We start from the raw sequence: 16,013 nt of genomic DNA on the forward strand, positions 1-16,013 counted from the left end.
TGCACACTTGATATTTTTAACCATCCTCCTAAAAACCCTGATTGCATCAGGGCTGCCAGGTTTATTGAGCGAGTCAAGAAATTCAAACCGCCTTTCTTTAACATTTAACGCAACTACATAATAATGACCAATGCCATCCCTCATCTCTGGCAGATCACAAGTTGCAAAAAGGTCCTGTTTGAAGCATGAAAATATAAATAAAATTATTATAAGAAGAAGAAACAGAACACTATAAAAACAAACACGCAAAATATAGTTTTCGACACATAAAAACGTTACTCACCATATCCTTTTTATCAACACGCTCCTCGGCTTTTGAAGAGAACATCATTTTAACACTCCTGCCTACATTACCACCATTCCAAATATTTGTCTGCCAAAACAAAACCAAAAATCAAATAGTGCTCAAGCAAACAGGTCGTCGCACGAAATCAGAAAAGAAAATCAAAAAATAAAACAAAGATTTATGCATTCTTACACAAATATGGTATGGGACAACCATTGTCGGAGATCCCTTAAACTTATCTACCAGCAAAGAAACCCCAAGATCTACAAGGCTTGTAGTGAGCATCCCTTTATCCCAAAAGGATTCACCAACTTCGCCAATGGTAATATCAGCCATCTCAGTTTTAAAAGAAATCATGTCCCTGAATTTTTCATGAAAAACTGAAACATAAGATACTAAAAAAATAACAACAAAGAAAAAGGGGTAAATACCAAAATTAGAAAATACATATGAACAAAACAACTTCGAAAAAACCATACTTCTTCTTCTTGTCCTTCCGAACCCTCGTAACAGCAGCATACAACTCATTGTATCTTTTCAGAAGAGCTGGATCAATGCTCGACGGTGTCACAACAGGGAGTTCGTCATCTATAATTGTCAGGGATATACCCTGAGGTATGACCCGGCTGGGACTTGGAGCTTCACCGGTAACGCGCCGGAGGACTGGCGACTCACGAGTCTGGTGGCTCACTGGTCTGCCGACTCACTAGTCTGGCGACTCATTGGTGACCCGGTGGGTGTTTTAGATGGATGACAAGGCCCAAGGCCCAGAAGGCCGGCTCATGCTATGATGGGCCGGTTTACGAGGAAAGGCATAAGGAATATTCCCTTACAAAGGAAGCAAGACTAGGACTCCACTTGTAATAGAGTAATCCTAATCCTACTAGGACTAGTCATGTAACCCGCCCCTTCAACATATATAAGGAGGGGCAGGGTACCCCAAGAGGGACAAGCAATAATCTCTAGGGCTAGACACAACTAGGAGAGCCAGTTTACGGCGACTCCCTCACGATCATAATGAGACCTAGCCACAAACAGCATGTACGGCTATTCCAGATGATGTTTCCCGGGGCCCGAAGCTGTCTAAACCCTTGTCTTGTGTTGGTCTCTCGATTCCGATCAACCCCTCTCAAGCTACCACATAGATGTGTTGGCCTCACGACTAAGTCCTCACACTAGGACATCTGCCGTGACAATTCCACGACTGTTGGCGCCCACCGTGGGGCCTGCGCACGGTGGTGTTGAGTTCTTGGAGGGATTTTTTCTAGGGTTTGAGAAGTTTGCAATTTTCCGGTTCGACAAAAAGCCGGCGTGGAAAATTTCACATCAACCATGTTACACGCTGTGTTGTTGCTCTGGCACGCGATCTGTCCACCGACGTTTGGATACGCCGAGTCCAAGACAATTTATTTACGGTGTTTTCTACTCCGAGGTCAACCGAAGATTGATCTTTGCTGCTACGCCGCCCTGTAAAACTTGCTAGCTGCCGAGATCAAATATGAAGATTCCGCTGCATGTCCGAGACTCCGATTACTAGCTGTACAAATCACTGCAGCCTGTTTTGCCGATTGAAGGCTTCAGCTGATTTTTCTATTCATGTTCGATGCAACTCCCAAGAAATTGATCGGTCGCGACATTGCTGCTACTCCATCAGCCATAGCTACTGGTTCTAGACGTGAAGGCAAAAGTGACCCATCCATTGATCCATTAGCACGAGGAAAAGTCAAACCAATGGCAGCTCGGAGGAGGATTTGATCTCCGAGCCGTTTTCAGTCTCGCGCGCGACGACTCCGAGCCGTCTCCAAACTCACGCTGACCAGACCCGTTTCTCCTTGGTCGTTGTGGACATGGGTGCGGCCTCAGTCCGCCGGCTGCCTCAGAGTTGACCCGCTACTGCTGCAATGCCCCGCCGCCTGGGCCTCATACCGCGCCCCAGCCTGTGGGTCGCCATCCCGTCGGACTTCTGCAAAGAGTCGCCCTTGCTGGCCGCGCCACAGACCGTCGGCGCCTTACTCCTCCTTCCTCGTCCTACGCCGAGTCGCCCACGGCCTCGTCCCTGCGGCCCTGTTCCAAAATTGCCCTTGCCTCAACCAGCTGGCCGCCGCTCCGTGGCAGACCCGCCTGCGCCGAACCACCGTCGTGGCCTCGTGGCAGCCGTCGAGCCGCCCGCGACCTCGCCGCGCGTCAAGCCGCTCCGTCGCCGTGGTTCTGCTTGTCGCCGCCTTCAAGTTTCCGTTTTTTCACCTAAGGCCACGGCAAGTCGCCGTCGCGCCTGATTTCCTCCGCGACGGGTGACCAAGCCAGCCCCAGCCCCAACAGTGGAGTTGATCAAAAGGAGTATAGTACATGGACATGTATTACAAAATCAATACAAGTAGTTTTTTCCTTGCTGATCTGCTAGCAACAAGACATGAGGAGTCAGAGTATGAGAAACAAGCATTATGGCATGGCCCCCTAGGTCTGGTGGGAAGCTACTGCCATTGGAAAACAAGGAAATTATTATCACCTGCAGTTAATACAGGGGAAGATCGCTTCAGCAGTATGTCACTTCAGCAATTGTTATGAGCAAGGCTAGCTGTTGCGCAGAGACTTTGTGAGTTTGTACGTATACATACTGGGGGAAACATCAAGTGGTTTCAGGGCTTTCTTTGCGATCGCCTACTGATTGTTATTCAAAAATTGGGAGAGATGGAGTCAACGAGGTTTGACTGTTTACAATATACAGATCAGAGGATGAATCTGTTTTTTGAGAATTTTTGCACATATTTGTCAGCACTCGCAACTGCAACCAATGATGAAGTGCTTGACTATAGCAATCATTTAAAGAATGGTGTCTTGGAGGCCTACTCTGGACAAAGTGGCTAAAATTGCCATTGAAATTACTGGAGGATATGTATGGACGCTACTTACGGACCATTTGTCATCCTTACAAATCAGGTGATATTCATCTAATTTTTTTTAACACATATTGTTTTTATCAAAGAACAATTACTTGGTCTATGATATTTTTCGCAGGACCATTATTCCTTACAAAAAGGTGTTGCAAAAGGGGTGTGACCAAATATTATTTTTGCACTAGCGCTCATCCTGCGCAGGTTGCCACCCCCGCTACATCAACACACGCGATTGACTTATTGTCTGCCCCTGCGGCCGATTCTCCCGCCCGTGCCGGTTTACAACGTCGCGGTCGATTCATCTGTCTATGCCGCCTCTGATGCTGCGGTCGTATTTTCCGTCCGTCTCTCGCGGCCCGGTCTACATCAACACACCGGGCCGCACCTGTCTACATGAGCTGTTTATTGAGTATAAAGCAAGTCACAGCTTGGGTAGCCCGGTTTTCTTTCAACAAAATGGAGATAAATCATCATCAATCGCCGCCTGCACTAGATGGCTCAATGAGTCGGCGCACAAGTCGTCGTCACTACAGTTTGGTTAACTTCAAATAGCCAGTTGGAAGGAACCATTGGCCGAGTTGCTGACACGGCTCATACGGGATCATTTATAACCCGCCGCGGTCACCTCAACCTTCTGTGGATTCACATCGTGCTATCAACACCAACGATATACAACTTATGCCGGTTTATATCACGGTCAAATATGGAGAATCTCAAGCCAACTCCTCGAGTTGCCTTGAGACTCGGGGGCTACAATGATATGACTCAGCAAATGTTGCCGGTTTTCAGTGAAGTCAAGAACCCCAGGACGTTGGAGGGAAAGATAACCCGGCCCCGGAGGCTACTATCATATTGATGAAAATTTAAAGGCCGTCGGAAAATTTCCGGTTCAAAATGAAGAATACCGGTTTGAAATCCGGTTCAAGGGAAATCTGTTCTCCCACAAAGCATTGAAGCTCTAAAATCCGGTTTAAGAATTTCCGGTTCAAAAAGAATTAATTTCTCGCAAGTTCGAGTTTAAAGGTCGTCAGAAAAATTCCGGATGAAAATAAAGATTCTGATTTAAGATCCGGTTCACGGGAAAGATGTCTCTCATAAAGCTTTGAAGTTTTCAAATCCGGTTTAAAATTCTGGTTCAAGAAGAATTTATCTCTTGCAAAAAGTTAAAGGTTGCTGAAGAGGACCTGTTGCCATGATGCGTGGTTCAAACATGGGAATCCTGTCTTATTGGCTTATCATATTATTGATCACATGGGGGCTTCTGTTTATAAAGTGGAGTCTGGTTTACCCCTTGAGCACAGCTCACAATATCATTTGGGGGCTCTGGTTGTATCCGAACCATAGCTTATACCCTCTTGATAGGCATAGGGCCACCAGGGAAATCACTTGGGGGCTTGGTCGTATTCGAACCATAGCTACACCTCTTGATCGGCGCAATGCCACAATTATGACTACTTGGGGGCTCTGGTCGTATCCGAACCATAGCTTAAACCCTCTTGACAGAATATGTCAGTTGGGGGCTTCCTGTTCAAACATAGGTGTATTCTCCAAAGAGAACATAGCGTTACTACCCTTTTGATTGGGTTATCTTGTTCAAACATAGGTGTATTCACCAAAGAGGACATAACCCTTCCGGGTCATCCTGCATGTATGCCAGCTGCTTCTTCATCAGGTAATCCTGATTGGCCCGGCAAACTCTTAACAGTCAATCTTTAAAACAAGACCCTGAACTCGTTAAGGTTAAAATGCCGGTTTGTCATGTGAGGGCACGGCTTACAGATAGCGAGGATGAACCCAGGCTACTAAGCCGCCTTCATTGAAACTTGGTTAAACCTGCCTGTTTGCATGATGCTACTCCGACCTCGTGTACTCTCGATAAGTCAATCTTTAAACAAGACCCTGAACTTATCCAGGTTAAAACATCGATTGGGTCATGTGAGAGCCGGCTTACAGAAAGCGAGGATACTCCAGTGGCTATCATGCTAGTTTCATTGAAGTATTCTAGTATCATACACATACATCATTATATATTGCATCATACATTGCATCATCATTACATCATCATATCATACATCATATCTGCATGGATATACTGGTTTATATTGCAGGAACCGGTTTTCAAACCAGGTTATATTATTCAAATCTTTAATAGCCAACATGGCTGGATTTTTATTACGGTTATCAATAACCAATATTATGATTGAGGTTTTCAAAGTCACTTCAGCGCAATGGCTATTATTTTATCAATTGATATGATCTATTCTACAATGGAGGAAATAGTCCCGAGACGCTGCAGGCTTACGACCCGACACTTGGGGGCTACATTATTCAAATTGAGATTACATCAAATATGCAAGTCCCATGTCACTGTCAGCATGCACCATGGCACTTGGGGGCTAATGCAAAGTCATTTTTACTCACCTTATTGAAGACCCGACTCGTCACATCGTAATGAGCCGGCCCTTGGGGGCTACCAATTGCTCCTGACAAAGTTCAAGGTACACAAGTTTTAATCCATTATATTGAAAGATTCATTGCTCAGTTGGTAAAGCACAAAGCTCTTAACCTTGTGGACGTGGGTTCAAGCCCCGTGATGAGAGTTACATCATATGATGTTATTTTCAATGAAGTATACATAAAGTCCCAGCTCAATATTATCTTACTAAGCCGGCCCTTGGGGGCTACACGTTGCTATTTTCAAAGTCCCCGCTCGTTATTTGCATAATGACCCGGCCCTTGGGGGCTACACTGGTTGAAGTTTTTATGAGCATCAGGAAATTACAAGTCCCAGGTTGCTGCAAGCATGACAACCCGACACTTGGGGGCTACATAATATGGAGTATTCAGTTTTTACTAAGTGACTAGGATGAACAACATGGATTTCTTCAAAAGTGGCAGTATTTATATTGAAACAAGTCTTAAACCATCACTTTGTTCTGCTCAAGACTTGGGGGCTACAGGTAATATGGATGTAAGCGAGAAATATCTTTCAATTTTCAGTTTTGAGCAAACCAGATTGACCCGGGGGCTGCAACAATCATGACCCGGCGTCACCAACAATCATGACTCGGCGTCACCAATAACTATGACCCGGCGTCGGCAACAATTATGACTCGGTGTTATCAATATTTACAAACCGAATATTTTGGCAATGATAAACCGGCAAGTTCTACAAGCCGGCTGGATATCACTTGAATGTTCACTTATCCAAATAATGAAGTTCAAATATTAAGATAAGGAAATTCTGCTAGCTATTTTGAAAATCATAAACAAAGGATCAAGTTTCACTTATCATTAAACATCTAATACAGATACCATAGTAATTAAACAAAATGAAATGAGAAAAACTTCAACTGCACTGTTCGAAACAAAACTCTTGCCTTCAGTTTCAGAGTCTTCATGTTGTTGTTCTTCAGAGCTGACAAAAACATTTTCTTGGGTAGGTTGCGATGAATCCACCACAACCTCACTGGACTGCCCTTCTGCAGCAACATCAGCATTCTCTGGATTTACAACAGTCTGGTCAACCACAACGTCCTTAGATACTTCAGCTACATGAGGCTCCACTCTCGATACTTCAGGAACATCGTTGGCCGCTAGACAAACAGGGGAAGCAACAACACTACAGCAGGGACGACATTCTCTAGCGGCTTTTCAATGCCAATATCAGAATCTTCATGCCGACTAGGGGAAACAGCATCATGGGATTCTTGAGCTACAGAAGGTCTGCACAGTCAACGGCAACCGATGCAGAAGCATCAACACTGCCACCACCATCAACAGCACAACCGCCCTGATTTAGATCAACATGAACTTCCATGTTTTCTTCTCCAGGCTGTGGAAAGTTTAAAAAACACACAATAACACAAAATGAGTGTGGGGATAATTAACACAACAACACACAGGACACTTATGTCAAAGACTGCTGACAACATACACAGAACAACTGCAGTCCACATATGCAAAACAACTACAACAATCGTGTGTCAAAACAACTACAACTGCAACCCACATATACGTCAAAAAGAACTGCAGTTCACTTTGTCAAACGCTGCAGTTCAGTTATGTTAAATACTGAAGCTTACGTATGTAAAACATTATGGACCATGCATGCGAAAAGAACTGCAGTTCACTTCTCTCAAAGACTGAAGCTCACACATGTAAAACTATTGCAGCTAACATATGTAAATGAAAATGCATATGAGTGAACATAACAGCATACATCAAGTTTATAACAACTACAAAAAATTGATTACAACACACTAACAGAACAATTAATACAACTATACCTTATCAGCTACAACATCCGGAGGGGACGATGCATCAGCCAAGACCTCATCCTTCCCAGAGCCATCGTAGGACTCTTTGTGCACATCACAAGCAGCAACACCAGTCTACGGGCATAGAACAAACCAAAAACGAAAATAAGATGGTAACGACCAAAAAAGAAAAAACTTCAACTACGCACAAGCAGTACACACTTTACAACCGTGAAGTACACAAAAAATACAATAAAAATGGAAATCAACAAATGCAAGTTTAAGAAGAGGGACGCATGGCAGAATAGACATGGCAGAAGTACTTATACCTGACCAATTCCATCGTCCCTAGTTCCATGGACACCAGAAGATTCCACTCCAGCCTATCACAAAAAACAAAAATAGTGAGGAGCAGTCCACATAATACACAAAAGAGGTTCAAAGCCAGAAAAAACCTAGAACATACATTATCAGCGCCAACGCCGGCGTCCTGACGGTTCATTTCATCCAAAATATGCCCAACATCCTTCTCATACCGACCGCATTTTTCCTCCTATGAATGTCTCAATTGAGCATAGGAAGACTGAACATTCGTCACTGCAATCTTAAGGCTTTCAATCACGCCACAATCAAAATTATGAGCAGCAACAATATCTTCATCTCATGGGCCATGGCCAACAGGGAAAAAATCAGCAACTGTCCTCAACCTGTCACCAGAGGTTGGCAATTCTTCAGTCAACTTCAAAACCTTCAGAAGAAGCTCATCAATCTCCTCGTGTTTTTTGCCGCCATCAAATGTCTGTTTAGAAGAGCTTCTATTATAAAACATCTGTCGAGCCATGAAACTACGAGTATGCAGCACCTCATCATCACAGGCAGGAAGCTGGCTACATATAGGCTCATAAAACCTAGCATGAGTGCTAGGTCCCGCATCAGAGCTGCCGCATACAACTGCAACCTGACGCCTTCCACTGCAAAAAAAGACAAGAGGCAAAGACAAGTACACATGTGAGTACTAGAAAAGTTCAGATTTATAATGGCTGCACCTTTTTAAAAAAAATCTGATATTAAAAACTCAGATGCACTAACCGGCAGCTTCCCAAATTTGTAAGTTTCCAAGTAAATCTTTCCCTTCACAAGCACATCCTCATTGTATAACTTCATCAGGTCCTTGGTCGTCAGGTATGACGCACGTGGTGTCAATGTGTGCATGACTGAAAATTTGCGAAGTTTCAAATAGTCAAGATACATAATCAGGGGGACAATGGCACAACCCTCTGCACAATTCTGCTTGCTGCCTTCTGTTTGCCACCTCACCACAGCTGCCTGGAACTCATCAACAACAAGCTGGAAAAAGTCCATCTGAGCCATAGCCGCATAATCCATGTTCTCTACCATTGCAGCAACTCTACCCAAACGAACTGCAGGCCCGGGGCATAGCAAATTCTGGTAGAGTATCAGGAAGAACACCTTCACAGCAAGGTCAACAGTCACATGATCATCTTCCTCCACCAACACCTTCAACTTCTCAAGCAAGTCCTTGACACCTATACTTTTTGAACAGTCAAAGCCAAGCTCATCCTTGAGGGCAGTCAACGAGTCATCATGGCCGCTGGCAGCAGGCATGGGTGCAGTGTGACGTCCCATGGGTAAACCAAAAATGTGATGAACTGCATCACGATTGATTCGAAGAACCCTGCCATTCCCAAAGTCCATTATCATGGTGGCAGGGTCAATCACTCCCATCAGATAGCACATAAGAATGCGCGACACATTTTTCTTTACTGTCAGTTCAAAGACAACACCAAATCCAGCATCCCGAACACGACTACAGTGTGCCTCTTTCAACAAAGCAGCAGCCTTGCAAACAGTGGGAAGCGACAAACGTACGGTCTTGTTAAATCGAGAATCATCTCCCTCAGCATCATGTCCAGCTGCATTGCTCTTACTAGACTTCTTCCTCTGTGTAAAGGGAAATGCAATCCACATTAGAAGACTAGCCATAAAAAAAGAGACAGATAAAACACAGATAGAATAACAATGAAGCAAACAAATGCAGTCCACTTCAACAAACCTTTGGAACAACATCCACCTCCTCGCCAGAGTCACCACCAACATCTTCATCGACATCATCACGGGCACGCTTGGGTAAACTCTTAGATGAACCACAGTCTTTGCGTTTACCACTATGAACATCCCTCACAAAATCAGCAAGCACAAAGTCGTCATCATCAGAGTTGGGACCTTCAGTGACATGTAGTCGCTTGCGCTGAGGATCATCCTTTCCACCAGCTTCAGCAGTTCTCTTGCCAAGATTATTGTTCATGCCAGAAACACGTGGACTCCGCCGTGGTGTACCACCTTCCTCAGCAACAGTACTCAGCCTCTACTTCTGCAAAGAAGGCTTCTTCACCTTGGCAAATTTGGCACCCTTGACACCATCTGCAGCTCGCCTCTACTTCTTCTCCGCAAACTCTTTTGAGATACTTTCAAACCTCAACTTCTTATTGCTTTGCTTCAACTCATATTCACGAAGCTGTTTTGAGACCATCCAATCCTGTGTAACTTCCTCTGTACCATCAACAGACTGTGATTGTGTTTCAGAAAAAAGGGACGTCTCTGGTCAAAGCTCACACCAACATTACCCTCTGCAAAATAATGGTCAATCAATTGAGTAACCTCCTCAAACCCAGGCGCCCCGGCATGGAAAACAAACACTACGTCAAAATGAAGTTTGACTATGGTCGTTAAAAAGTGCACAAAAAGAACAAATGCGGTACACTTAGACATATAAAATGCAGTGCTCCAACCATAAGCTAAAAATAAAAAATAATGCATTGCACAAAAAAGTTGAATAAAACAACAATGAAGTTCACACATACATATAGTGGACTTCACATATACAAAATAAATGCAGTGCTGCATACACTAACTTCACGTTTGTTCCCAACAAAATGCCGGACTAGATACAGCAAGGCAACACCAATTGGTACAACATCAAAGTAACCAGCATACACAAAATAAACAAATCAATCACATACCAGAAGGAGGGGCCACACTTATGGGAGAAGATTCAATCGGCGAATTCAATTGATGTCCTCCCTCGACACCATGATCCTTACCACCAGGACAACGAGAGCCAATTGGTGTATCATTATGAGTACTGCAATCACCTACTGGATTCAAAAAGAACCAGAAACAGAAATTACAAAACATCACATGACAAAATAATGCAAACGAACGCTGACAACTAACAGAGCATAAACCAAATATGCAGGATGATTTAGGAAACTAGATAAACATCAAACAAAATAAAACAAAAGCCTAAAATAAGCACTCCACATACCCTGAACTCCTCCTCCCACTCTGCTCGGCGAAGACATGGCGTTTGCCTGCAGCACAAGGATGAACTGACAGATATAAGCAACAAAATCGGCGAAAATCTCACGAAACCCTAGATCCACCTTGCTACACACGAGTATCGACTTAAAATTGAGATAAAATCGACTGCCTACGGAAAAATTACACAAGGAAAAATAGCAACAGCAACTACGAGAATCACAAAACAAGACGAGGGGACGATCAAGACCGAGGACAAGCGGAACGTACCACAAAAAGGTGTGGCGACGGCGACGGCGGCGATGGCGGGGAGGGGGGTGCGGCGACAGGAACGGACAGGAGAGGGCTGCGGCAGCGCAGCGGCAAGAGCTCGCGGAGCGGACGATGACGCGGAATGCAGGAATAAGAACCTCTTGAGGGCGGCGGTTCCTCGGGCGATGGCGGTTGCTGCGGGTGACGGCGGTTTTGCTCGAGGGAGAGATGCCTCGGGCGAAACTGCAAGAGAGGAGAGGGCATTGTTCTCGGTCTCTCTCCCTGTCAGCGGAGCGGTGGGATCGCCTGGAAGGAACAGGTAGGAGGCCCGCGTGTGGCAAAGGGTAACATAAAACGGGCCGGCCCAAAAACGACCCGGCTAAAATATGACAGACTACATCAAAACGCACATGATGCAGTTCTCTGTGAAGAACAATGAAGTTCCAATGGTAAAACAAAATAAAATACATGCAGTTCATAAAAAAAGTTAAAATCAAAAACAACACGCATGTTAAGAAAAAGCATCCGAAAAGAAAAAGTCTACCTTCAAATAAGTGCCACACAAAAAAAGGGGGGCCAAGCCCCCTACCCCTCCCGTACCAGGGACTGCAGTAAGTACACGCAAAAATAGATGCAGTACGCAGCACTAGAAAAATGCAGTGCATTTCGTTACATGAAGCAGTACGGTATAGCAATCCAGTTCCGGATTACCTACATGAATAAATACACAGTATAGAACACAGCGAAAAACTCGTAAAATTGCGGAATACATTGTACTTTATTCAGGGGCTACAGCAAGGACACGGAAAAAACGGTGAAGTACGCACCTGTAGACAAAATGCAGTTCTCTATTGTAGACGATGCAGTGCAGAACTCTAACCAATGCAGTTTCATTATCATGCAGGATACATATAAACGTGACAAATGCCCGTTCGCACAGAAAGTGGTGGTTAAAAAAATTAACTGTTAAAAAAACCATGTTCGCATACAACCACCCAATCGGAGTGGTTCCAATGCCACAAGCCCACGATCACAGACGCAACACCAACCCACGATCTGCACAACCGCATCGTCAGCGAGATCGTGCAGTTCATCCGATGCAGCCATCCCACCCCGCGTCCTCCCCTTAAATTTAGACCCCTGCCAAAGGCCTTCTCATCCACAACAACACAAGTATCCATTGCGCTGCCACCAAATCGCTCCATCACATCCATCTCCACGCAAAACACCAAGCCCTACTACCGGCCATGGCGTTTGCCGACGAGTACAAGGGCGTGGAGGCCCACGGCAACACCAAGTTGCATGTCATCCACACCAACGACAAGAAGCAGATGGCGATCACCCTCACGCAGTACGAGCGCCACCTCAGCCTCCAGCGCCACAAGATCGTCGGCATTGATCTCGAGTACAACAACGAGCCTGAAGCGACGCAGAAACCCGCCCTCTGCCAACTCTCCATCGGCAAGAAACACCCGGTGCTGCTCTTCCAACTGAGCACCGCTGAAAGGTGCACCATCTTCGACAACTTCCTCGCCGACCCCAGGTACACCTTTGCAGGCTTCTCCATCGACGGCGACAAAAAAAGGCTAGAGCGCGTCAATCTGGAGGTCGCCAACTTCGTCGACATCCAGAAGGAGTGGAGGGTGCCCGAGGCAACCAAGGAGTTGGACTCCCTTGGAGACGTCTCCGGCATGCTCATCGATGACTACTACAACAACATGAAGAAGAAGATCACCGACGACGGACACAAGCACTGGGCCACCCTACCTCTGTCCATGAGGCACATCGAGTATGCGGCAAAGGACGCCTACGCAGCATACGAGATATGGAACCGCATCACCCTCACCCAGGACGGGCTTCGCCGTGCAAAGCTGGAGAAGGAGGAGCCCCCAAGAAGCGCGCCAGGAGCAGCTGGGGATGGGGAGACGCTACCTGGTGAAGAAGAAGATGGTTCCGGCCAAAGCGCCAACAATGCCAGCGTCGTTTTAGAATTATCATCAAATTTGCTTTATGTTGTTTGCTTATGTATCGTTAGTTTGCTTGTGATCATTTGCTTTTGCTGAACTTAGTTTGCTTGCCATGCAGAATCGCTTGTAATGATGAACTTTGATTATGCTAGATTGTTTTCTGTCGAAATTAGTTTGCTGATGATGAACTTGTCGTACAGAATGCCTGTGATAATTTGTTTTCTGTTGTTTGCTTATGTATCGTTAGATTCGAGCAGTGCACAAAACGAAATAAGATGCAGTGTGCAAATAGGACGCATGCAGTGCAAGTTGTGTACCAATGCAGTACAGACTCTGTCGACTGAAGTTTACACATACCCAACAAAGCAGTGCACGCCTCTAAATTTGAAAAAATGAATACATAAGAGAAAAAACACAAAAAGAAAAACGATCTGTATATGTAGTGCGGAAATATATGAACGTGCAGTACAGAAACATAATCAATGCAGTACACGTATGATTTACTAAGCAGTGCACTCCCCTACATTGGAAAAAAGATTACATAAGAGCAAAAACACGAAAACAAAAATGAGAACTGTGCATGTAGTACGGACTGCGTGCACATGTAGTACAGAACCCTGATCAATGCAATGGATGGATGATTTACTAAGCAGTGCACGCCCCTAAATTTGAAAAAACGAATACATAAGAGAAAAAACACAAAAAGAAAAATGCGATCTATATATGTAGTGTGGAAATATATGAACGTGTAGTACAGAAACATAATCAATGCAGTACACGTATGATTTACTAAGCAGTGCACTCCCCTACATTGGAAAAAGATTACATAAGAGCAAAAACACGAAAACAATAATGAGAAATGTGCATGTAGTATGGACTGCGTGCACATGTAGTACAGAACCCTGATCAATGCAGTGCATGGATGATTTACTAAGCAGTGCACGCCCCTACATTGAAAAAAATACATGACAGAAAATACAAAGAAAAAATTGACCACCCAGGTGCAGCCGGCCCAAGCCAGTCTCGTAGTAGATCTACGCCCACAGCAGGCGAGTCGTTCTGAGCCACGATGCATGGGGCCGGGCTCACATGGGCCCACAGGTCATAGAGCATAGAGCAGCGAGCGCCGTGTATAAGTGCCCAAATAAGTAACCAGAGGAGTTTGACACGGTTGCCTCGCCAACGCTTATAAACAGGTCGGGCGCGCCTTCCGCGGGCGAGGTGGGACTAAACATTAGGCCGCACACAACGCACCGGGAACCAACCGTACTCACAGGCCAACTTGGGCCCAATGCGTCTTCACTCCCCGAACACAGGCCCAACACACAAAAGAGAGACCACTAAAAATAAAAAAAATCCCACATACCATACACAAACGCAGGCCCAACCACGCGTTCCGCAGTTCGTCTTGATATGACAATGCAGTTCGCTATGTTGAACTAAGCAGTCCTCTTGGTACTCAAATGTATACGCAGACACTGAATCAGAACCAAGCCACCACCTAACACCAACCACAAACATTTATTACTTTCGTTCCTCGATTGGTTGCATAAAAACGTATCCATTCGTGCTCCAGACTAACAAAACTCCTCCCCCCGTTCCTCTTTTTCTTCAAATCGTAGATCTAGGGTTCATCCCATCCCTAGCTCTTCTCTGGAATTCCACTGAACCCGCCATGGACTATAAGTGCGGGTGTTTGGCAAGGATGGCGCCGGTAGCGGACACATGCGTGTACGCAGAAGGTCTAGAGCTCACCAACATCGAGTGGCGCAGCATGCTCGGGTGCCTGATGATACCCAATAGGGGGTTTCGGGCGCCATTTCTTCATCACCTCACAACCGCAGATCTACAGGAAAGTTGGGTATGTTTTTCCCCTCACAATTTTGGACATAATCTAGCCTGCAAATCCACATCTGAATATATATTTCAATCAATTTGTTCAGTAGTGTCAACAAAATACAAAACATAATTTGTATTGTTGTTCAGATTTGTTAGCTATTAAGACTAGATGCTTCCACCTATTTTTCTTCAGTACCACACCAGGAATCGACACTAGTTAGATCAGAATCCCAACACAAGAACAAAAAAAGGGTCAGTAGATCAGCGTTGCAGTTCTCTTAACATGCTGGCGAAGTACACTGTAACTGACCTTGCAGTACAAGCATGTTGCAGTATAATATATATCCTAGTAAAACTAGAGGTCAATTCCGTATATAAGTTTTTTCATACATTGCAACTACTTTAGAAAATAGCAGTCATATATATGTAAGTATTTAAGTCAACATAAACAGATCATCCTAAGTATAAAGAAAAACTTTTGCTGTTTACTTATAAAATTCTTTTTCCACCCATTCCAATATGCACAAACTGCCATCCACAATAAATTTTCCTGCTCCGAGTTCAGGGAAGGTTACTTTGGAGACACAACACAAGAATGGGTATGCAGACATGCAAGCTGACTACCACATCGACTCTAAAGACTGCATCAACATAACTACTGGTTGGAAAGATTTTGTCTCCCAGAATGGCTTTGAGGTCGGAGAAGTGGCCATGGTGTTTTTGTACAAAGAAGAAGACTCCCTCAAGTTTACAATATCTGCACTCTAGGCTATCTAATATGAAGCAACCAATATTTCTAATGCTTTGCTTATGATGTATGCTTTTAAAATTGTGTCCATCAGATACTTTGAACAATGCCTATTTAAAGTATGCAACCTCAACTGCATCATTTTATCATCCTTTTTAGACAAATTGCTGTTGGCAGTAATGCAGTTCTCTCAAACACATAGTGTGGTACTAATAATAAAAAAAGTAGTCCTCTGAAAAGTAACAAGGAAATGCGAATGGTCGAAACTTTGCAGTTAACATATGATGTTCAAAAACAATTCTCATAGTATGCAGTTCAAAAAAATCCTTATAATAACTATTCAGCTAACACAAGCATATAATGGACCATCCATTCTAATAGCAGAATAGAACATTAACCACACTGCTAATGCAGTACGGAAGTGCATAT

At 44.5% G+C, this 16,013-nt stretch overlaps 1 protein-coding gene across 1 annotated transcript; it reads left to right on the forward strand.

The window, feature by feature from the left end:
• Positions 1-12,277: 12,277 nt before the first annotated feature.
• Positions 12,278-15,604, forward strand: LOC141025918 (uncharacterized). Its single transcript, XM_073501854.1, has 2 exons — positions 12,278-12,965; positions 15,402-15,604. The coding sequence occupies exons 1-2, from the start codon at positions 12,278-12,280 to the stop codon at positions 15,602-15,604; spliced, it is 891 nt and encodes a 296-aa protein (XP_073357955.1).
• Positions 15,605-16,013: the final 409 nt, after the last annotated feature.

This window comes from Aegilops tauschii, chromosome 6, assembly GCF_002575655.3.
Source record: "Aegilops tauschii subsp. strangulata cultivar AL8/78 chromosome 6, Aet v6.0, whole genome shotgun sequence".
Taxonomy (NCBI): Eukaryota; Viridiplantae; Streptophyta; class Magnoliopsida; order Poales; family Poaceae; genus Aegilops; species Aegilops tauschii.

What these genes read in the sequence shown, in the direction of transcription:
- LOC141025918 (XM_073501854.1), top strand. Translation starts at nt 12,278, where the DNA reads ATGGCGTTTGCCGACGAGTACAAGGGCGTGGAGGCCCACGGCAACACC. An exon ending in GGATGGGGAGACGCTACCTG is followed by an intron (nt 12,966 to 15,401) that starts GTGAAGAAGAAG and finishes CTCCGAGTTCAG; the next exon opens with GGAAGGTTACTTTGGAGACA.